Below are 23,012 nucleotides of genomic sequence, written 5' to 3' on the forward strand. Positions count from 1 at the left end.
AGAATAACTTTGACGCCAACATCTGGAAGTCTCTATTTCGTGAGATCAACTGAAAATTTCTTTCCCACCATAATAAATCAATAATAAAAAAAATTTATCCCAGGGCAAGTTCATCACAAGCTTAAGTAGCTTAGCATTTTTAAAGTGTTTGTATATTTCATATTTGTATTTGATAAAACCTAATCAGTTTACATAGTAGTGGGGCCCCATTTTTTAATTTGCCCCAGGGCCCTTGTTTACCTAGCTACGCCACTGCCATCAACCCTGAATTTTCTAAAACCCGTCAGAGGAAGGTGAAACGCCATTTTGACGAACTTTGCGAAGATGAGAGTCTCCAATATCCGGAAAGATTGTTTGAAGTGAACGTATTTTATCGAGTATTGGACATCATTATCAATCAATTGAAATTGCATTTCCTTCCAATGAATGAAATTGTTTCCAATTTCAGTGTTGTGCAACCTGCAACTTTGCAAAACTTAAATGACACTGATCTCTTAAAAAAGCTCTATAATGTGTTGATTTATATAAAAAAGACATATCTGAATCATTTGCCAGGGAAGTTCTCAGTTTTCAGTCCACCTTCAGAGACGAAATAGAAAAGGCTTCGTGTATTAGATAACTTGCTGATTTATTAATAATAAATAATCATTTTATGTCGTGCCGCTTTCCTGAAGTATTTTTTTACAATTATAATCAATTACAATTATTTGTTACAATTCCTGTGACTACGGCTAATGCCGAAAGGTCATTTTCGAAACTAAAATTAATAAAAACACATTTAGGAACTCAATGGGACAAGACAGGCTACGTAACTTGGCTATTCTGTCTATTGAAAATTCAATGGCCCGATTTTTAAACTTTGATGACGTTATTGGTACTTTTGCGGAACAGAAAGCTCGGAGAAAAGAATTTTATTAATAAATATATTGTAAAGACTAAATTGTTTATTCATTATACCTACATATGTAATATCTATGCTTCTGAAAATAAAAATGCACACAATATTAGTAATACTGTTGGGTAACTTTTTAAGTTAGGTATTTAAAAAAAATCGATTACAACGCGACTCTGATTTTTACTGGGGGGCCCACCCAATGAATTTCCGACGGGCCCCCGATGGTTTAGTTTCGCCACTGATTATAATGCGAGTGATTTATTTCTGATTATAATCTATATAATACTAGTGGATCCCACGCTATGCTTCGCTATTGCTAGTGTTTCTCGGGCGCCTCCGACTTCTTTCACGATTCACTACTTTATACCACAATGTTACTCACTAGATGGAAGACGACGGCCGAGGCTGTCCTGAGGGCGGTGGAGGCTCATGTTAAAGGAGGCCAAGGCTCGAAATGGGCTGTAGCGCCATTGAAGAAGAAGAAGTTACTCACTAGATTACATCGACTCCGTATCTCATTACGCGTCCAACATCTCACACTCCTGGTACTGATAACAACACACTTTGTATTTTCAGCGATATCGGTCGACTACTTTTCGAATTTTTATATATTAAGATTAGAAACCAGTAAGAATTTAACCCATTTGAAATGCATTTTATAATATTTTCCTGCCACAGACCGCCTTTTATGTAGGTAAGTTAAAATTTGGGGTTGTATGTATTTTTAGAAGAGAAATCTGAAAAAAAATTTTTTGAGAACAATTTTTTGGGCCGAAAACTATCTTATATTTCAAGCTGGAACCAATTATACACATTTCATTGAAATCGGTTGGGCGGTTTCGGAGATTAGCGTGGACGAACATAGAGACACGTGATTTTTAAATATCTTGATTATCTTTTACTATTATGGGGGATTCAAACAGCTTCTCTGAATCACATAAAAATCGGTAAATATACATAACATAGGGACACGCTTAATACGCACATTTTGTTTTCAAAATACTTTATAGTAGTTAGATAATAATGAGAAGTAAGTATTTTAGTTTCCGAAAATGTAAAATAATGCAAAATAATAGTTTTATCGTTAAAATTAAAACTTATTTTTACTTGGCGGCCATTGTTGTAAATGTCAACATTTTAAGGTTGTTTTTTAATCTTATTTAATCCAAAATATGAACCTATGACCCTAAAAAGGGTTCTTAGGTTGTCAGCTCGGGTTAATTCAAGACATAAATAAATAATAACTAGCCTAAAAAAACTATTTGAAAATTATGTCAAAAAATAGAGTGTAAAAAAAGATGCCAAATTATCTGTTTTTTTTACGAAATAGCTACTAAAAGGAATTATTTTCCATTTTCGGAAACTGAAACTAACCGATACAGTCCGATACACAGTAGTTTTTCTATTGAAAGCGCGAATTAGCCGTACCCCTATTTCCTGTATACATATTTACCTTTTTCTTCTATCCTGAATTCTTCGTAGATTTGATAAAAACCTCTCCTGGAACGTGAGTGGTTTATTTATGGATGGAACTCTGCTGAAATACGCTGTTCATATGGCACCATCACGACACACAAGGATGCAAAAGACTATCCGGAATCAATTCATCATAATTTTTTCAATACATTTCAATGTCTGATAATTGTGTAAAACAACGTGTAAAACAGTTCAAAATTAAAATCTTATAATGTTATTGTAAAAATATGTGTGCATTATTATCATCCTTTGACAAGTACATAATGATGACATAGGTGCATTTCTTATATTTTCTTGTGCTCCACCATAAATAAACCACTCACTGCTCCACTACTATTATAATTTACAATATTATAGTTGTTAGTAAAGTTGTTTTCGCATGAAATGAGGTTATCGATATTATCTGTGCAACTTAAAAACATTGTAGATGCATAGAAGACATTTTCCTGTTAGAGTCAATTCTCTAGAAAATATTATAACAAACAAGTTAATTATCACATATTGTTGATTTTTTTACATTAACCCCACATAGGACGCCCAGCGGAAAATAATTTCCCTTATAAAAATTGGATGACTTGTATAGCGCCGTTTTTGTGCAAAATCACCTCAAGGGCGCTGTAATGGCCTTATGAGGGGTGGATAGGAATCTAGGGATCAGTGTATTCAGGAGTGTCATATAAATATATCCCTCCCTCTGTGGCGCAAGGCGATGGGTCGAAGGATTAAATGATCCTCCTCGGTGGAATATTGTTCTCGGAATAATTTATTCGTGTTTTCATCCTAGAAAAAATTATTTCGAAATAATTTACTTTAGCCCGAAATTCGATTTGCTCTTTGTCCTCATTCATTCCGTCAATTTGCTTTCTGGTAGGAGACCTAGCAAGTGATATCTCTATAGCCAGGTATACCAATAATTTTTAGAAATGGCTTTACTTGCCTTTTATTTTCAGGATTTCTAGCACAGAGCAACTTAATAAATGTAAAAATCTCTCAGCCCGTCGTCCCACGGGTCGGTAAGAGCAACCGACATAAATCAAATGCTGTAAGACCTTGCACAGACAAGTTGCACACTGCAGACATTACCTTACTATAGCGAACTTAATTTTCTGTGCAGGGTCTTGCAATATTTGGTTTATGTTGATTGCCTACAGACCCATGGGACGACGGACTTGTGAACACCAGAGATGTGCAAAATGGGTACCCAAAACCATTTGAAATGCAAAATGGAAATGGGTCAAAACTTTTCCATTTGAAAATGCAAAATGCAAAAAGGTTTTTAGAAAAGCATTTCAAATGCAAAATGCAAAATACCCATTTTCAAAATGCATTGAAAATGCAAAATGGTTTCTCAGGTCAAACAATTAAAATAATTATAGAATTTTTAAACAATTTTGTCATTTAATAATGGACATCAATGTAGAACAAACATATTACATGATGGTAAATCCAAAAACACCACTACATATTATGAAACCACAAAAAATTTGGGCGGGACTAATGTTGCCAACGTAAAAACATAGAAACTGCTATCTAACGTTTAATATTACAGCGTCATGGCCCCATGTTCAGTATTTGAATCGGTATTTTTTGTAATGGTATCACTCAATTTCCAGGGCTCCTACCAGGGAGCAACTTGACAAATGGAAATTATCTCTCATAGCAAGGTTGAGGACCGACTGATATTTGGGGCTTATGAAAAAAAGATGAGTGGAGATAGTAGGAACAATGTTGCAAAAAAGCATTTAAAATGGAAAATGCATTGAGAAAAGCATTTAAAATGCAAAATGCAAAATGGTTTTTAGAAAAGCATTTAAAATGCAAAATGGAAAATACCCATTTTGCATTTCCATTTGAAATGGATTTATTTGAAATAAAGCACATCTCTGGTGAGCACAGAGATCAACCAGCTCTCTTTTCGAGATCTCCTGATAACAGTATTTAGATTTGAAAGAGAAAGAATTCTAAATCAGGTGTACCTTCCAGTTTATAATAAAATGCAGATATTATATTTAAAGTGATATTTATTATAATATAAAAATGTACAAAAATGTGAGATCAAAATTGCCACTAAACACATTTTAAAAATTTTATTTACCAACATTAAAGATTTTTGTCAAATTCATACATGATCTGAAGGTTAAAATAACTACTAGCAATTTTCTTCAAGTGATTAGACTAGATTTAAAATCATATTTCATTGAAGAAAAAAAAAATTACCAACAACATTCTTGGCAATTTAATCATTTTGCATTAAATAATATTTAATTAAAATATGGATTTTCATAATACTTCTCCTAAATATTAAAGTTATTATTTTGTAAAAAAAAGTTGTGGTCCTACTAATATATTTTTATTTATATCCATAATTTTTCATATTATTGTGATGATCATACATTAATTATTTTTCATTGTGATAATTATTGATTTGTACATTGTAATACATCTGCTATCGAAGAAGTGCAATAATGCAATATTAAAACCAGTTTTCGGATATTTTTTGTTATTAACCTAACTGATTTTCATAGGTTTGTAAATATGTGGAAATCAATAGTTTTTAATGTCTAGGTAGGTACCTACATCGTATTATTATTAATTTGAGACAAAGTATTTAGATTTGAAAATAACTTTTTAAAGGACGGTTCACATTCTTATATTGCAATATTATGCATAATACTAAATACTCGTAGTTTCTCAAAAATATATTTTTGTTCTTAAAAATTTATTACAAGATTTTTTATCGATTTCTCTGCGTAGTTAATTACAATCACGTCACACAAAATATTTTTATAATAGAAAAATTTCAACAAATTATAGTGAAAATTAACTGACTATATCATTATTATTCCTTTATTCTGATGTTTGTGGTTATGATATTATAAATAAACAAACCTTGTGGTTTTTGTGGAAAACTTCTTTTTTTCTATAAACTTATTCAAGCACCATAATGTACAGTTCATATTAACACTAACAATATATTGTTTCCATAATTCACACAAAACTCAACATTCAATCCAGTGCTATATAAATTATTATTATAACCCTTTTGCCGCCGTGTATGTACAAATTAAAATTCTATACGATGTACATTGTACATGATGCACTTGCAGAACTTTTATAAAGAAGTAGGCATACCAATACCATACAGTTTGCCATGGTACCAACTGAAGAACTGTAGTCCAAAGCTTCACAGGCTCAACGGCTTTTAGAATATAAAAACAGAAGATATTCAAGATTAAAAATTAATTCCATCAAAATCTTAGTCATAACTTTTCATAACACTTTGATTTGTCCACCTCAATTTTACAAAAAAATATTAATAGCATTCGTTTATAATAATATAACTGGTACAAAAATTATTTAGACTATTTAAACTTGCATAATAAAACATATAATATATAGGTATACATTGAAGTAAAACACATCTCAGTTGTATATTTTCTTAATCAATAAAGTTCTAACAATACACACATAAAAGGATTTTAAAACACCCCTAAAATCATTTCATCCTATACCCATCGCTTCTTACACTATTATTTGTATTGACTGTACATTATTGAGTTATATTATGTGGTTTTTTAAAAAGCACAGTTTCTCAGTCTTATACGGGGCACCTTACGCTTCACCATGTTTGATTCAGTCATAAAATTTAAAAAAATCATTTCAGTTTACGAAGGAATTATTTTTAATAGCTTCCTCATATGCAAATGATGCCATAGTAAATAGTGCTAATTCCCTCTAAATATAATGAACAAATTTTAGATTATTTTGTTTAAAAACTGTCATTGTTTGGCTATCGCCAGCTGACAGTGGAATCTATTAAGGCACAATAATGAATCACAATATTATATAATTTACATAGAAGTCTCTAAGGGCTGGCTTTTGCTTTTGTTTCTGCTGGCTTCCGTCATGGGTTGAGGTAGGTCCATATCGTCTTCCAGTTCGTCCACGTCAAAGTTGGTTTCCAATAACGCCTCACTCTTGGATCGGCTCTTGGGCATTCCCCTCGGGACATTGTTCTCGGGGGAATATCCGTGGCTCGGATAGGGCTCAGGGCCAGGGCTGTGCCCTCCATTGCTGTGGGGGGTCGGGTGCAGGGACTCATAATGCGGGGGGTGTGGGGGACTGGGAAGATTGTCTTCATAGAAACTATTTCCTGGAAGCCAAAGAAAACATTATAATTTATTTATCACATCTGAGTATTTGTTTATATAGGGCACATACTATATGTAACAATATGCATAAAAGCAATCACAACAAAAATAAAAAAGCATAAAATGTAAATCAATGGCAAACAGATGCATCCATTCAATCCACAAACTAGAATAGTCAATGTGAATGTATACATATTACAAATTCAATGCAAATAATTACTCAGATTTTATATTTATTCTCGTAGATTGTTTGTAAAAATAGTTTTACTTAAAAAAATGTGACAGTTAAAGATTGAGAAGCTAGATGCAATAAAAATTTAAACGCACACAAGCTGTTTTTGCTCCCATCGCCTTTTTGGTATCTCCAATCCCTTCTTTGTCTACTGTGTACATATTGTTATGTAGGTTTTACACAGACGGAGAACACTCGTTACAAGTAAATACTGTGCATTTCAAAAAAGGTATTTTACTCAAAACTAAAATTTTTATCATAAGTTGTCGTGTATTCCACTAGCTCCTCAATTGAATAAGTAAATACTATACATTTCATTTGTACATGGCAATACATCATCACACGCTTATTTAATTTTTTGCAATAAATCTCATTAATAAATTGTAAAATAGAATTTTAGTTTAGCATGATTTCCTAGCGAGACAGGCACAGTATGTCCACCATGTGCTAATGTAATTTAAAAAGCTGAAATTAAGAAAAGTTTATATTTCAGTGGATAAGTAGGCATCACACAGGCCTTTGGTCAAAAGAGTTTTGATTAGCAATAGGGAACAATACCGACAATTTGAATATACAAAATATTTGAATGTACAAAATATGTATTTACCGGCAATATTTTTTCGTTGCCCAAAGCTGGATTGTGAAGCAGAAACATTGGCGGGAGGCTCGGGGATTCTATGTTTTAACTCTTTCAGGAAGGAGAGCTTAGGTTGCTCTCCAAACATGGGCGCACCATATTGCCCGTACTTATTATCATGTTCAACTTCTTTTTTCAAATCTAACGTGTCATCAGATTTCCCCATGTGTCCCCTCAATGGAAGCGTGTCAGAATTGTAATACTGGAAATCACTGTGAGGAGTCAAGCGTTCGTCTTCGCTGTAATGGTTATTATTGCTGGTGGAGGCCCCTTCCCTGTGATGAATGATGGGAGTTTCTTCGGTCAGCAAAGTATTGACGGATGGATTATGGCTCGGCAACGTCGATACGTCTCTAAATCCTTCATTTTTAAAAGACAAATCAAAAGCTGGATTCATGTTTATCGGAGAGGAATATTTCGGTGACTCTTTTTTGTTGAAAGTGGATTGTTGTTTGGGTAACAGCATCGGGTTGGGATTATGGGCCTCGTATATATCGTAGCTCTGATTGTCTTCTAGAGAGGAGTTAAACTGACTTTTCTCAACGGAATCCACTGAAGCGGTGGATGACATCATCTTCTTGTAGTCTGAGTTCTTCGTTAATGTCAGGGTGTCAGTTGACCGGCCACTCTGAAACATTCAAATTTTTTAAATATTAATTTTTTTTTTTGCCTTTAACCTTTGGAACGCCGAGCTTCGGCAACCTAATACCTCCGTAGTATTCCGAGGGTGAAAATCCCACGAACATAATGTGTTAATGTCAGAAATTCTTAAAGATACGTCAGCATTCAATGGGTACAAATTTTTCATAACTTTAAGGATATTTCGGTGAACAATCGATAAAATACTCTCATACAAATTGTAAATATTTTGTTATTAAACTTACCATAGGACCCTTTCTTCTGTAACTGAGGTCGGAGAATCCTCCATTAACGCTTGCCATAGATCTCACAGAGTGCATTGACTGCCTGATAGAATTTCGTCGCTGTAAGCGTTCTACGTGCCTGAAAATGATCAATTCAAATTATAATAACATATTCAGGTAATATAAATTACAATGTATATTTTTTAATATAATTTATATTATATTTTATTTACCTGTGTTTTGATTTAGAGTACCAACAAATAATTGCGGCCAAGACAAATAATAGAGCAAGCGAAAATACTCCTATAACCGCTACCGTCACCACATCATCCTTCCAAGACAGCGGGTCTATCAACACTTTGGGATCTGAAATAATTAATAAGGAGAGCATTAGATACATTAGGCATAGTAATAAATTAAAGGCAACGGAAAAATTAAATCTTTGTCAAATTCATCAGACATTGTTACAACGCGATAATTAGACTTACCTATTTCGCAAACGAATGTGTTCTTCTGGCCGCATTGATCTATCTCTATAGATTGGTAAACAAACACAGTACACTGACTAATGTAGTCGATGTGTTGAATCCACACTTTGTCGCTGTATTGGTGCCATTGGTTTTGCTTTCGAAGAAATTGGAATAAGGACACGTAGTTGCTGGAGATGTAGGGCAGAGATGCATTATCAGACTGAAATTAAATAAAACATTCAGTTAAGAAAACAGTTAATTTAGCAGAATCTATCGACTCAGAAGAAAACATTAAAAATATATTGGTTATTATAAAATCAATTTTTGAAAATACTTACACTGCAAAACCGTCTAGCTTGATCAAATGTCATCGGAGCACCCACGTAAATATAACAAGTGTCGCCAACAAGGTCCCATCCTGGTGGACATTTTCCATTCAGAACAGTCTTATTGTTCAAGTAGAATGGTCGGAAATTAACTTCGAGGAGTTCGGAGTCGTCTGATCGATCTCGGATTCTGCCACTCACTGCCCATGTTTCATTATATCCCCAATAGTTATGGGCAGCATCGATCCTTGTTCTCCAAAGGTCCAAATTGCTGTTGAAATTATTTATAAATATTACAAATGGAAATAACTTTAAGATAAAATATTATTTTAGTAAATTAATGATGAGACAATCTGCCAATAATTACAGGCAAATGAATGATATGGAATTAAGTTTGGTTGAATGTTTTTATTAATTGTGTTGTTTAAATTATGCAAGTAGTTAGTAATTATTTTTCAATTTATTGGTAAGCATTGAAGGGATGCTGAACAACATTTCCATCTCCTCGGTAAGTTAGTTTGTACATCCTTTATACTGCGAAATCCCAACATGCTTTCTCTTGAAATCATGTTTGTTCTTGGTTTTAAGTTCAAATTAAATTAAATTTTTGAAAAGAAAGACAAACATTCCCGGGTTACGAATAACCTGACAATATTTGAAAATCTTCCAATACCACCACAGCAAGCGGAAAATGCTGTTTGTGTCATGATGGAGGACTTAATAACGTGAATTGAACTAATGATGCCTGGGTGGGACCCAAACGCGATGCCAATTCAGCCATTTACCGGTCAATGTACCTTACAAAAGCTCTTAGTCCCAACGGGAGTTTGTACATCGTCATCATCAATGATCGTCCTCTTCCTTCACACACAACGTGAGTGAAAACGAAAAAGATTGAAGATGCAAGAATGCTGACGTCACGTAAAACCTCTCATTGGGACTAGTACAGCTTATATTTTAAGGTTCATCAAACACCCAGACCAGGCAATGCTTATAATAGACAATCAACGTAAATTACATGAATTTTTTGTTTTGAAGAGTTTATTTATTTCTCAATATACATTATTTGTCATTTATTTTTTATAATCGCTACAGGTTTTGATTCTACATATCACCGATGACAGATTATAAAACATAGGTAACAAATGTATATTATTTTAATTCTTATAATTCGTGGTGGAATTCCATTATAATGATATATTGAAACAATTTAAATTTTTTTTTCCTCTTATGTCAGCTTTTTGTAGCCATCTGGTGCAATTGTTCCTTAAACTATGGATTACATATATACAACATTTGAGGGAGGATGTGGGGTTCACAGGGATGGATGTGTTTATAAAACGTTTAAGGAATAATTGTACAAATCTGAATATAGCTATGATAAGCTGAAACCGGCAACGGTAAAAAAATAAAATAGATTGAAAAAAGTTTAAAATTTTTTCAGTATATCATTGTAAAATAAACCCTTAAAAACAAATTAATGGCTATAAATTTTTATATATTAAAAGCACAAGAAATTATTTCATTGCACTGTACGGGTATCGAACATGTAACCTCCCGTCTCAAATCCAAATGCTTAGACCAGTATTTAAAATATGGAGGTTGTTAAAAGCTTAGGGAGATGGATCTTGCACATAGATATGTATGTTATTATTTTATGTAGTGAAATCTGGATTTATTGTTGACAGTTTGGTGATAATAACGTTTTCATAAGATTAATTCTGCATTCCTTGTAATTAATCGAATTAATTGATCACTTTGTTAGCAATAGATCTAGATTTCACTTAGAATAAAATGGAGATGTATATGATTTCAATGACGTACCTGAATTTGTTTGGATTACTTTCGAAAAATCTAGAAGGCGATGAAGACATGCGGAAGCAATACATGCAAAGTAAATAAAATAGTGTTAAATAAATATACGGTCACCCATAAAAATAACTAGCATTTAAAAAACATTTAATTATTATTTTTATACCATCAGATATTATATGTTCTTAAAAAAACTAAACAATATCACAACACCCAGACTGATCTTATTAAATCAAGTTGAATGTTGAAATCCCATATTTGATATAATCCATCTATGTATGTAGGTATGTACTTCACTTATTTGGTTAAATATAATTGTAAAGCTGCTCATCTCGACACAGAAATTCCCAAGTGAGATGTGCGGCAGAGTATTCTATTGTAATGTATGTTTTTATAAAAAATAAAAAATAAATGAATACATAAATCCACATCAATGTAATTTTGCATTGTTTCTGTAATAAAACCTCAAATTTCTCCTTAGACCACTACACTATGGAGGTTGCCTTTTATTATTTTAAAAATTCTTGACTAGGCAAGATATTATATATTCCACAATCTGTGAACTAATTGATAGGGGTTAAGAGGTAACTATTATGTACTAAAACCACACAGCTAAAAATGTCTAGTCGAATCTACTTTTTAATAAATGAATCACATTTTTTTAATATATTTCAATATGGCTACAGATAACTATCAATAAATTACCACCTTAATCCTTATTTTTCAAAATGTAAATATACCAAATTTTCCTACTACGTACTATTAATAAAAAATATTTAAACATATCATTGTTATTTATTTTTCTAGTAGGTATGGATGGTACTTACAAAGATTGATTGACAGTGATCATTTCATAGTCGTTATCCGGATTGAAGAATATATTGTCCACATAATGCTGTCCCGCTGTGCCAGCAACTACCGTTGCACGGCCTTCCCTGTCCAAGGCATAATTCCTAAAGAACAACAAATACCATTAATACAAAAAATAATGCACTACATTCTATACAAAACAAGAATCATTGTTTGAATAAATATATGTATATCTTTTTTTTCTTTATTTAGCACAACACAGCATAGCACCCCAATAACAAATAACAAAAATACTTTTGGCCGTGAAAATCTTAAATCATATTTGATATGTATATCTTATGACAAACATGGTTCGTGAATGGGAAAATGACAATATTTCTTAATGAATGCGTGCACAAAACTTGCTAATGGTAACACAAAGCTAATGACCTATTATTTTTATTACTTACTATCTTTAACATTTATTATATTTTTAAAAACTTACTACTTGCTCTATTATTCTATGTATGTACTATCATTATAAATTCAATAACATGAAACTACGCTATTATGTTTCCTTACCTGTGTACATGTTCTAATACTATTCTAACATTGTAAATATGAACAATTCGTAGTATCAGGTATCTGTACAAAAGCCATGTAATTGGGCTCATGTTGGTAAAAATAATGTAATAGTTATTCAATAACCACTCGAGCGAAAGAGATTTTCGGGCGTTCAGTTTTGCTTTCCTAAAATCACACCTCTGAATACCCGAAAACACATAAACCGCTTACTGTGGTAAAGCTAACTGCCTGAATTTCACCATTTATCTCATATTTTTGATGAAATTGCCCTAACTTGTACTTATTTGCGGCAATATCAAATATTACTATTTCTGTATGTTGTCTATGGTCTACTGGAAATCTCTACAGTCACAGATATCAAAAACGCAAATTTTTAACATGTAAACAGATGTTAATTTTTTATAAAACAATTTTAAATTATATACAATATTAAATGAGACCAACTTCAGTTCATAGTGACATCTTTTGGTATTCGATAGAAGTTAGCTAGCTATCTAATAAACATATATTACTACTGAGAGCGGGAAGTTCAAAATAAATTCATTTTTGATAAATCACCTATCGCTCGAATGGATAAGGAGATTAAAAATACATATTATCACCGCCATCTTTGTGTACTAGTACTTGTACTAAGCCCAGTGCAAGAAGTCCGAAAACAGGTATTTTTAACAACTATCAGTGCATTTTCTACAGCATGGCCTGTATTAATAAAGATGGTGGTGATATTATTGATTCATTCCATTTGCTAATGTAACAACTTGCTTTCAAAATTTAAAAATGAGCTATTTTCTATGTGGATTACATAGATAGCAACTTTGTGCTAAGGCATTCTGATATAATGTATTGTTTTCTATCTTACTTGTAGAAGCCGTTATGCGATGTGGTCTGGTAAATAGGCAGTCGCACTCTGTCAAACCCAGAGACCTGCAGAATCCTCAGACCAGTGTTCTCGTGTACATAGTTCATTGTGAAATTCGATACCACTTGTCTTAGGACTATGACATCTTTGAAAGGTGTCCTGTTCCGGGTGAAGTAATTGCGGTAGATGATCACTTCTTGGTAAGGGGAAGATTGACGGCCTGGAAAATAAGAAAAATCAAATAAAAACTGTAATCTTTACCGTAAATTAGAAAATAGGTTAATCCTCAAGATTTTACAAGGGACCAGAAAAAACTTCTTGCATGGGAAAACATTACTATGTGGGATAAATTAGATCCTTCAAGTGACCCAAATAACTATTATTAACTAAATAATTAAGATCCATCAGTGGAAACCCATTATTGGTTGTATTTTATATTACTTATACTGCTACACTTTACAAAATATTATAACTGTTGGTTTTCCAAATAAAACAAAATAAAAAATAAAAACAAAACTTCTTATGTGGGAACGTTATACATGGGTGTCACTGTATATCCAGCTAAATGCTTTTGAAAGGTGGGCACTTGGGTTATAAAAATTTGACAACATTGATCTGTTTGGAATTTACAGGTCAAAGCTACTATGTTTTATAATTTGTTAGCTTTGATTGTAATTTCCATAATGAATTATGGAGCTTTTAAACATCTAGAAAAAAAGTCTAAAAAGAAATATATACCATACCATACCATAGACTAAATACATAATACATCAATGATTTATACATATTTTGAATCTTTTATATTGAGCTAATAACAGATTTATCTTGTTATAACAGACTTACCTTCGATTTTTAGTGCCGGTAAATGTTGATTTTCAAAGAATAAATTATTATGAATCCATCCCTTTAGCGATGTTGCAGAACCTCTCGAGTCAGCTCTTAGTGAAAGTCCTCCCACATTGTTTTGTACTAGATTACCCTGAAAATTAAAGCATTTCAAACACTCTGTAGTACCTAGATTTGACGAAGTTAGTAATAGATACACAGATGTGGTGGATTTATTTAACTGCATGGTACAAGATGGCTATACTACCATATCTTCTGAATCAATATTAATTTAACCGAGTCTACTTGTACTTAAATATTATACTTCGTATGTACTTGTATCTTCTACTTTTATATCCTTGTAGAGCTTGTATTCATTTTATACTTTTTGTATATAATAAATAGTTATATAAAAATATATAAATTTCTAGTATCGGCTAAAGCTTGTATATGTATTGTGACATCTTGGATATTAAATAAATATATTTTTTTATATCAAATTAAAAATACACTTTGTAAAACACCACTTTTATTTTGAATTAATATTAACAGCCAACCAGGTTTCGCTTAGCTCAAGCTTCATCAGTCTGATGAAGCTTGAGCTAAGCGAAACCTGGTTGGCTGTTAATATTAATTCAAAATAAAAGTGGTGTTTTACAAAGTGTATTTTTCATTTGATATATAATGTCACATCACAAAGTGTTTGCTTCCTTCGATAAATTTTTTTTTTTAGTTATTAACCTTCAAAGGTTGTCAATATTTACCATATTTACTAGATATTGCATGATCTGTTTATTCCTTATGGATATTTTCAATAATTTAACTCACCCTAAAGTAAAATGTTTGCGTATTTTGAATGTCCATGTCGATGCTTGATTCACACGTCGTAAAGTTTCCATATAGTTTATTACAATTATCAGTAAACTGATTCTTTTCTACCGTAATAATGGGATTAACCTCTCCGGCGGAGTAATAGCTCAATGCGCCTTCATTGTTTCTGTTGAAAGTGCTCTGAGATATATTGTGCTGAACATCACGATCTGAAATAAATAAAATATATTTTGATCTATTTTGTAAATCATAATGTTGAATCATCATGAAAAATCAGATTCGCTTTTCACTTACTGAATCCGATAGCAGAAATAGGAAGTGTTACAACTTCGGCGAAAAATCCATGTTTAGCCGAGGCACCATTAGCAAACAGTCGTATGCTGAGACTTGGACCAGTTGTTTTAAATAACTTCTTTTCATTAGGAGAACCATTTTCCAAGTGAGTTATAATCGGTGCCGATACATTGTATATATCCCCATCATAAAGAGTGATTGAATCTCGTTTTCCGTATGTTTGTGTATGGTTAAACAAATTGAATTGAATCAATCTAAAACCAAATGGTTTGACTCTGTACTGGCTGTTAAATATTTTAACACAATTAACCGGATTGTTGTCGTACTTGAAGTAAATGAGGACTCTCTCTTCAATGGTGATCTCTTTGGTGGTATCGCAGATGTCTATCACGGAGAACAGGTGATAAGGCAAGTTTAGGGATTTCAGCGGAGAAAAACTGGATTCATCCGACTCCCGTCCTTCTCCCGTCAGAGAAACAATACTCATTCCGACTCCCAACGAGTCGTGGACCTCATTGAACATGAGGTTAATGGTGTCACTAGGTGAAATCAAGTTGATTCCGTGAGATGCGGATTGAGATATGTTAACAAAGTTTATCCTTGGACTTTTTAAAATGCTTTGTACAGCAGGAGACTTTTCACTGTGCAGTATGCCAGCACCGGTAATGTTTACATATTCCATTATACTTTCAACTTTTCTTACTGTCTCGTGAGTGTGAATATCGTGAATTCTGTGTTCGTATAGATTGTACTCGAAATCTTTATGAGCAAATCGTACTCCTCCCCAATAATTCTTCGATGCATCCATATTTCTGGTTCCGCAGTGAATGAACACGAAATCGGAATCCCATTTGCACTCGTGCCTATGTCCATACAGCTGGCCATTTAATCTAATGGGGCAGTCCTCGTAGTGATCTTCTGTTCCCTTGCACTGTAGGGGCTCGGGCCACGACCACACTCTGGATAGTGAATTGCTGTGAAATTCTATTCGTCGGTCATAATCAAAGTAGACGTTGATGGGGTCAAAGCCGAGCTCCTTGCAAACTACTTGTGCGTTACGTTCTGTAAACCTATGATCGCACATTGGCACCCACTGCAGAGTGGTGCGATTATAATACTCCAAGAATCCTTCGTTGGTCTGATTAATTAAGCGATCATTTATTGAACAGTTTCTTCCAGTGCATAATCTTATCGAGTCTAAAGCCATCATTTCTTCTAAATCACGTTTCAGTTTTTCTGCTTTTTCATATCTATGATAGTTTTGCGCATTTCTTCTTTCTTTATGGTTATTTTCCAAGCTTCCCGAGAAGGGTCTCATCTGAATTTCATACCCCTTAACGCCCTGAGCATTTAAAGTTCCCAGAACGAGGATTCCAACGTTTGGCATAAACTCCATGACCACTCCTGGGGAAATAGTCAGTGTAACTCCTGGCATTACTGTTATATCTGACTTTATGAGGTATGGAGTGTCCTTTCTATGTAGAATCACATTCTCAAGGAGGCGCCCACCCAAGTCTTCTAAATCAGGTGTGGTCGATTCTTCAAAGGAAACTGATAAACTAGATTGCAGAGAATCTTCTGTAAGGTATGGCCGGAAGTTGGCAACTGCGTGATTGTTCCAATCGTCGAAATCAAAAATACCTTTTTTAATCAAAGTCTCGTCGTTGTAGCCCCACCAGTTCTCAGAAACATCGAGCTGATTATTTATTTTGGCAGTTTTTATTCCAGCCACCAGATTATAATCTAAAGCATTATTAGCAAAGAGATTTCTATTCACTTTAACCTTCTGAATTCCACTGAATCCAACCACAAATGTTGGTTCCCCGGTTGTCTGAAGAAAACCTCTCCTGAAAATGGCCACAAATTTATTATACTTAATTTCGTTGTAAGCAAATGTGGCTTTTACTTCTCCAACTATTTCACTTTGACTGTCGGCTTTAAATTCGATGATAAATTTTCCATTATTACGCTCAAGTTTATTTCTCTTTATCTTCATTTGCTTTTCCATTCCCCTTATAGAAATGAGACCATTCTTACACACATTGTCTGAGAAAATATTATCGGTAATATTGACTGATGCGTAGTGACCATCAACAATAAACTCATAAATTTCATTATAACGCCATGTGTTATTATTCATATAAACTGAGTGCGTAAAGTTTTCATTGTATTGCCAGACGTACGGCAAGCTGATTTCAAATCCTCCACGATGATTTCTTTCAATAGAGTTATCTTGCAATATATAGTGGTACAAGTTGTTAGAGCTCCTCAAATCCCTGGCAAACTGCAAGATGCCCCTTCCGTTGTCAGTTATCAAAGTGTTATTTATCATAATAGTTATTTCAGACATGTTGCTCTCGTGTATGTCCCAGAATGGAGTATGGATGAAAACGGCCTCTCCGAGGTTATGAGATATTTCACAGTTGATAATTTTGATTGTTTCATTTGCCTTTCTTAAGAAATGATCGCCTATTTCATTGAGATATCTATTGTAGTAAGAAGACTTGACACCTTGAGCATTTCCTTTAATTTTGGTGGATGTAATCGTTAGCATTGGAATGGCTCCTTTTACAATTTTCCTTTTAACATCTTGAATAGGTGCATTAACTGCACTCACTATCAACACAACTCCACCGAGCGCATTGTTTCCACTATCATAGTCGATGACAATTCCATAGCTGCTACTTGTGGTTGGGAAGACAGATAAATCTCTCTTCAGGCACCACTCCTCGCTGCCATAGTTCATGTTGGGAGAATCATAGATGCAGATTCTCTCCGTGGAATAGTTGTGAATAGGATTTAATAGCTGAATTCCAATCACATACCCAGGGTGGCATTTAACATTGTAAACTTTTTTGTTTGGTGCTCCTAGCAATTTAGATGTTACAATGTAACGTGTTTCTCCATTTTCTAATGATATGTCAGTAGCATATTCTGGGAAAATGATAGGATGGTAGTTTGAATCTGCAATATTAAAATCCGGTGCCATGTTAAACCAACCGGCAAGTTCTCTCTGTTGCATTCCAGAAATGTGCTGATCATGGTTTATTCCAGCCAGATAATTATTTTCAATAGTTGAACCGTAGATTTTCAATCCCAATTGCTTGAAACTAATACCGTTCCCCTTGTTATTTGAGAATTCTGAATTTTTAACAATGTTAATAGCATCTGCTCCATACAGATCGGAATATAGAATTCCCAGACCATCCTGCAAATTGTCCGATACCCGTACACTCTCTAAGCTATGTCGAGCGAAATCTATTTGCAGCGCAGGTTTAAAACTGTTGGTGGCATAATCTAACAATCCAGCCTTCTCTATGTTTATAAACTGTAGGTCTGACCGCTCCGCTAATACTCCAAATCTCAGGCCTGCCCAAGATAGATCGTAGCATTTAACTCCTACATCCAGATCATGGGTGCATGAATTTTCAAACTCTTCGACATGTTCAGATTTACAAAGCGTGATATCATTATCGAATTCGGTACACTCCACATTAGACATTATAATATTTTCCGAAGTGCCAGCGTTTGGGATTTGATTTCTTTCCACAAACCAATCATCTGGGTTCAAAACTAAACCCAGCTGATGGCAAACTAGAGCAGCATTAATAATGTTCCATTTGTAATTGCAGACTGTTCCCCAGTTAGAATTGATGCGTACTTGTAAGCGGCCTTCGTTTGAAGTTTTACCTCCCAATAATCTTACTGGCACCAGGGGTTCGATTTCTATAATAGGTGTCTCAGTATCGTATTTCTCCGTGTCAGTTTCATAAGTGTCGTTATTTACCATTAGTAATTCTTGCTTAAGTGTGAAGGTGATGTCTTTGGGAGAATTACCACGAGCATCCAGTTTGCCAGCTATCATGATTCCGATGGCCGGAGGGAAGTTTAATTTGACCCCCGGCTGAAGAATAAGCTTTCCTCCGGGCCTGATGTTAATATCTCTCTCCACGGTATATTCTCCTGGCTTCAAGACCTCAGTGCCGTCTACCTCGCCTCCCACAGTATTGGTTCCCTGGATGTAGAACTGTGGCACAAACATTGCATTGTAGTTTATTTGTGTGGCTGCTGGATTACTGTTGTGTAGCAAGTAGGGTAAATATTCTATCTTTGCAAGATTATATCTGTCTTTGCGATGAAAAATTCTCTCAAATATTTTGCTCTCTTCAGAGAATCCTAGCCAGTTGAATGTACAGTTTATGATTTTACTTTGGTCCTCGAGATGTGATCCAATTTCATAATTTGATTCAGAATTGTGTAATATGTTACGGAAGATTTCAACATTACTGGAAGACACTACGACAGCGGCCGCCACTCGGCTACGCGGGATGAGGCTAGATGTAGGTTTGTCCGGTGTTTCAAAGGGTTCCCTGATCCTGTTTTCTTTCAAAAAGTTTCTTGTGAAAAGTATTTTCTGATTGTGACTGTACGGTGATAGACCAAGATTGACCACAAACACTCCCCTGTTGAAGTAGAAGTGATTGTGCTGAATCAGAATATTCACTGGGAGGGGATCAAACTCATCGTAAACTCTGTTTTCAATTTGATTCTTAATAAATATCCCTCCAAATCTACCGCCTTCAAAGTGATTATATTCAATGCGGCCATTCACGTTCAATGCTGGATGAATTTTAATTGACAACTTTTGACTTTGTATAAATTTATTATGACCAATTTGAAGATTCAGATGATGATTATTTTGGTCATTCCTCCAGCAGGTAGATATTTCTACAGCATCTTCCAAGCTATTGTTAAACCAGTTGGAGGTGACATTCACCCAACTATCGCCACAATAATTTCCATGAAGTATTCCAATCTGAAGGTTTTTAAATATCTCTGAATATTGCACGACTGTCGACTGATTAAAATGAATATATTCTGTTTCTCGGCTATCATTTAACCAAACGGCCATACCATTGCCCAAGTTGGAGCTCAAAGTAGTAAAGGAGACATTTCTGTTTCCACCAGAGTATGTGATATTTATACCGTCTCCTTTATTAAATGATATTCGACTGTGAGTTACATTAACATCTCCTACTCCACTGACCACATGAAGCCCAGCCACGTGGTTATTGTTAGAGATTGAGCTTTTGTGGACGTGAACTTGTGACCGAAGGTTTTCAATGGCTATTCCTCTTCCGTTGTTGTCGGCGATTGCACTGTTGCTGACGTTTAAGTCATATGTTTTACTGAGACCTGATGTGAGTCTTAAAAACCCAACAATTTCAGTTTTAGTTTCAGCTTTATATTTAATAAAGATCATGTTCCTTGTAGTAGTAATAGTTTGAGGTCTTGTGTTATTCTTTAACTTAAACGAAGCGAGCAATTTGTCATTCATCGAACTTCCGTCATAAACAGTAATCACGGATGATTCATTTCTATCCGTCAAGAGTTTGATAAAATGCAGTGTGAGCACGTGCCCCGGTCGAGTATAGAAATACTTGTTACAATCTCTTTCCGAATTAGAATATTTAGATTGTTCAATAAACATTTGTATAGGGAATGTCTGACTGGCAGTTGTGGGAAGAGTACAGAAGTCGTAAATATCTGTTCTGTCGTGTTTCTCATTCGGGTTAATCTCGTGCACTACATATTTAACTCCATCACCGCCATTTTCGTTAATCACACAGTTATCTAAGTGGGACAAACCATAGGATGAATTAATAAATATGCCATATCCTCTGTTATTCCTTATTGTGCAATTGACAATAGATACTGGAGCATTGGGAGTCGTTATATTTATACCATTGTAAGCTGAATTGGTTATTTCTAAGTCCTCTACAACGGGCGGCACACCAATCACATCCAAAGCGCCGGTGGCATTGTTATTTCTGCCCACTCCGGCGTATTTTATAACGATGTTGGTTAACCTCGACATGGATGTTGGAACATATAAAGTATTGGACATAGTGAGGATCCTCTCAAATTGTGCTTTTTCGAAGCGAATGCCTCTCCAGTATTTAGTGGTTTGAATGCGATTGCCATTTTCATGAATAGGCAGACATTGAATTCCCAGGTCGGGGTGGTAATCGCAGACGCCCGAGCCTAGTTGGCGGGAGCTCCAGTTACATTGTGTTATTTCAGTCTCAGTTCCTTTGCATTTAGGTTCCTCGTACAGCAGGCGAGGTTTCCTCCCAGGTATCCTGTCCACCCAGTTGAAGAACTCTCCTCCGTGGAAGCCGAGCTGTCGACAAGCAGTCTCCATGTCGTGTCGGGTCCAACTGAAATATTTTAAATCTTATTTTATTTTTTTATTTTACAATTAATAATGCATAGTTACAATGGAGAAATTTATAGATTTTATCAGTATTTAAATTATGTTGGGCGCACCCAAAGCCAAGTTCTTCTAAAACAGTATAATAATGTATATTTTAGGTATTATTGTCAAACAGTTGACATTTGTCCCACGAGAATGGGTCGTTTCTACGACTCATTCCTGAGTTCAAAAGCTCGGCAGTGAAGGATTTGCCATCCTTTGTGTTCCCCCCTCCTACAAGATGGGTCTCTTCAAAATCATTTTTCACTCATTCCTCTCCTCAAAGAGACCCTCTACACAGCATCCCCAAAGATGACAAAGGAAAATAATTTCCCTCAGGGCTAAACTGATTTTGTGAAGCAGGAAAAAGTATGCCATCATGAAATATATATGTATAACTTTTACAATTTCATTTTCCGATATCAAAACAACATGAATTTTAGATTGCAACATCATTTGTGAGTTATGGAGCTTTGAAATATTCAATAGATAAGTGTTTTCTTACTTCCTAGAATTGGTGCAGACGGAGCGCCACTCGCCCTTATGTAAAAGCTGCACGCGGCCGGCCAGAATGGAGGGCCCGTCCACCAGGCGCAGGTCTGGCACCTCCTTGGCCGGCTGCTCGGGGGGCTCCGCGCTCGTCAACACTATACGGCTCTGCTCGCTGCCCTGGAATTCAAACACAAACACTCGGTTCATTTCACAGAGCAGGTATTCCATACAAGTGTGATCCACATGTAGGTAGATAGAAAGAGCATGGAAGCGTGCTGACTAATAGCCAGCAGGGCCACGCAGATTGGTTATAAACTGCACAGACTACCAGACCGGCAAAAACACCTCTAAATTATAAAAATGTACTTTTGCTTACTAACCCTAAGAGAGCTAATGAAAATACAGCGCTCTGTCTCTTTTACACTGCCTGACATCATAAATAATCTCAATATGGGAATTGAGATTATTTGCCCATAGAACCATTTATTGTATAACCAACACCCCTGCCATAGGTCACCCCGAGAGGTCTGCTACGTTTGGTGACTTAGAAGGGGTGCCCGGGTTCATGGGGTAGGGTTTGTCTAGGCTCTAGGCTTTGATGGCGGATGCGTTTGCCCACCTATTGCGTGGCAGGTCGGATCGGGAGAGACGGTTGAGGGAGACCTTTTGACCTCTCCAGCCGGATTCTAGCGACCCATCGCCTTACACCGCAGTGGGTCGTGGGAGGGATGGATTCATAAGTCCGTCACTCCTGGATAAATTCACTTCTACCCACAGATTCTTACCCACCACTCATACCTTTTTCCTTCCCAAAACTTCCTCTTGTTGCTTTCCCTAAAATGACCCTCCACACAGCATTCTAAAAGATGATATAATCCCAAGTTTTTTTTTCCTTTAGGGTCTCCTGTGTAGAGCTACCGCCATTCCATTTGATTTTGAATTTGTACCGATGGATTCAATTTCTGAATTTTAAATTTATGCAGAGTTTTTCTTGTGACATTTCTTGTGTTTTTTTATATGGCCTACTACTTGCAGTAGGGCAGTAGGTATCGATGAATGATGTTAGTGGAATGCGTTGTGCGCGGTTTCATACTTATAATGGTTCATGGAACAAAAGACTAAATAAATATCGTATATATATTTAATCGTCAATTCACTTTAACACCTTTCACCTCATGGGCTACAGACAACCAATGAAACAGATTATCTGTTCAAGAAA

The 23,012-nt window shown here is 35.0% G+C and overlaps 1 protein-coding gene across 2 annotated transcripts in view; it reads right to left on the reverse strand.

Annotated features, from left to right (window-relative positions):
* Window positions 1-3,908: 3,908 nt before the first annotated feature.
* bark (C-type lectin domain-containing protein bark beetle) overlaps window positions 3,909-23,012 on the reverse strand; it is a 63,689-nt gene continuing 44,585 nt past the window's right edge. The window contains exons 2-14 of one of the 2 annotated variants that reach the window (XM_089635941.1): window positions 21,807-21,970; window positions 15,046-21,266; window positions 14,749-14,960; window positions 13,939-14,074; window positions 13,096-13,315; window positions 11,690-11,815; window positions 10,875-10,904; window positions 9,063-9,321; window positions 8,743-8,944; window positions 8,488-8,620; window positions 8,276-8,393; window positions 7,362-8,019; window positions 3,909-6,524 (exon numbers count right to left, since the gene is read on the reverse strand). In XM_089635941.1, coding sequence (XP_089492067.1) covers window positions 6,223-6,524; window positions 7,362-8,019; window positions 8,276-8,393; window positions 8,488-8,620; window positions 8,743-8,944; window positions 9,063-9,321; window positions 10,875-10,904; window positions 11,690-11,815; window positions 13,096-13,315; window positions 13,939-14,074; window positions 14,749-14,960; window positions 15,046-21,266; window positions 21,807-21,970 — 8,781 coding nt within the window. In that variant the 3' untranslated portion in view covers window positions 3,909-6,222. The remainder of the gene's footprint in view (window positions 6,525-7,361; window positions 8,020-8,275; window positions 8,394-8,487; window positions 8,621-8,742; window positions 8,945-9,062; window positions 9,322-10,874; window positions 10,905-11,689; window positions 11,816-13,095; window positions 13,316-13,938; window positions 14,075-14,748; window positions 14,961-15,045; window positions 21,267-21,806; window positions 21,971-23,012) is intronic. The other variant, XM_089635942.1, reaches the window with a different exon arrangement.

Source organism: Hesperophylax consimilis, chromosome 9 (genome assembly GCF_061612785.1).
Source record: "Hesperophylax consimilis isolate HC1 chromosome 9, BYU_Hcon_1.0, whole genome shotgun sequence".
Classification (NCBI taxonomy): Eukaryota; Metazoa; Arthropoda; class Insecta; order Trichoptera; family Limnephilidae; genus Hesperophylax; species Hesperophylax consimilis.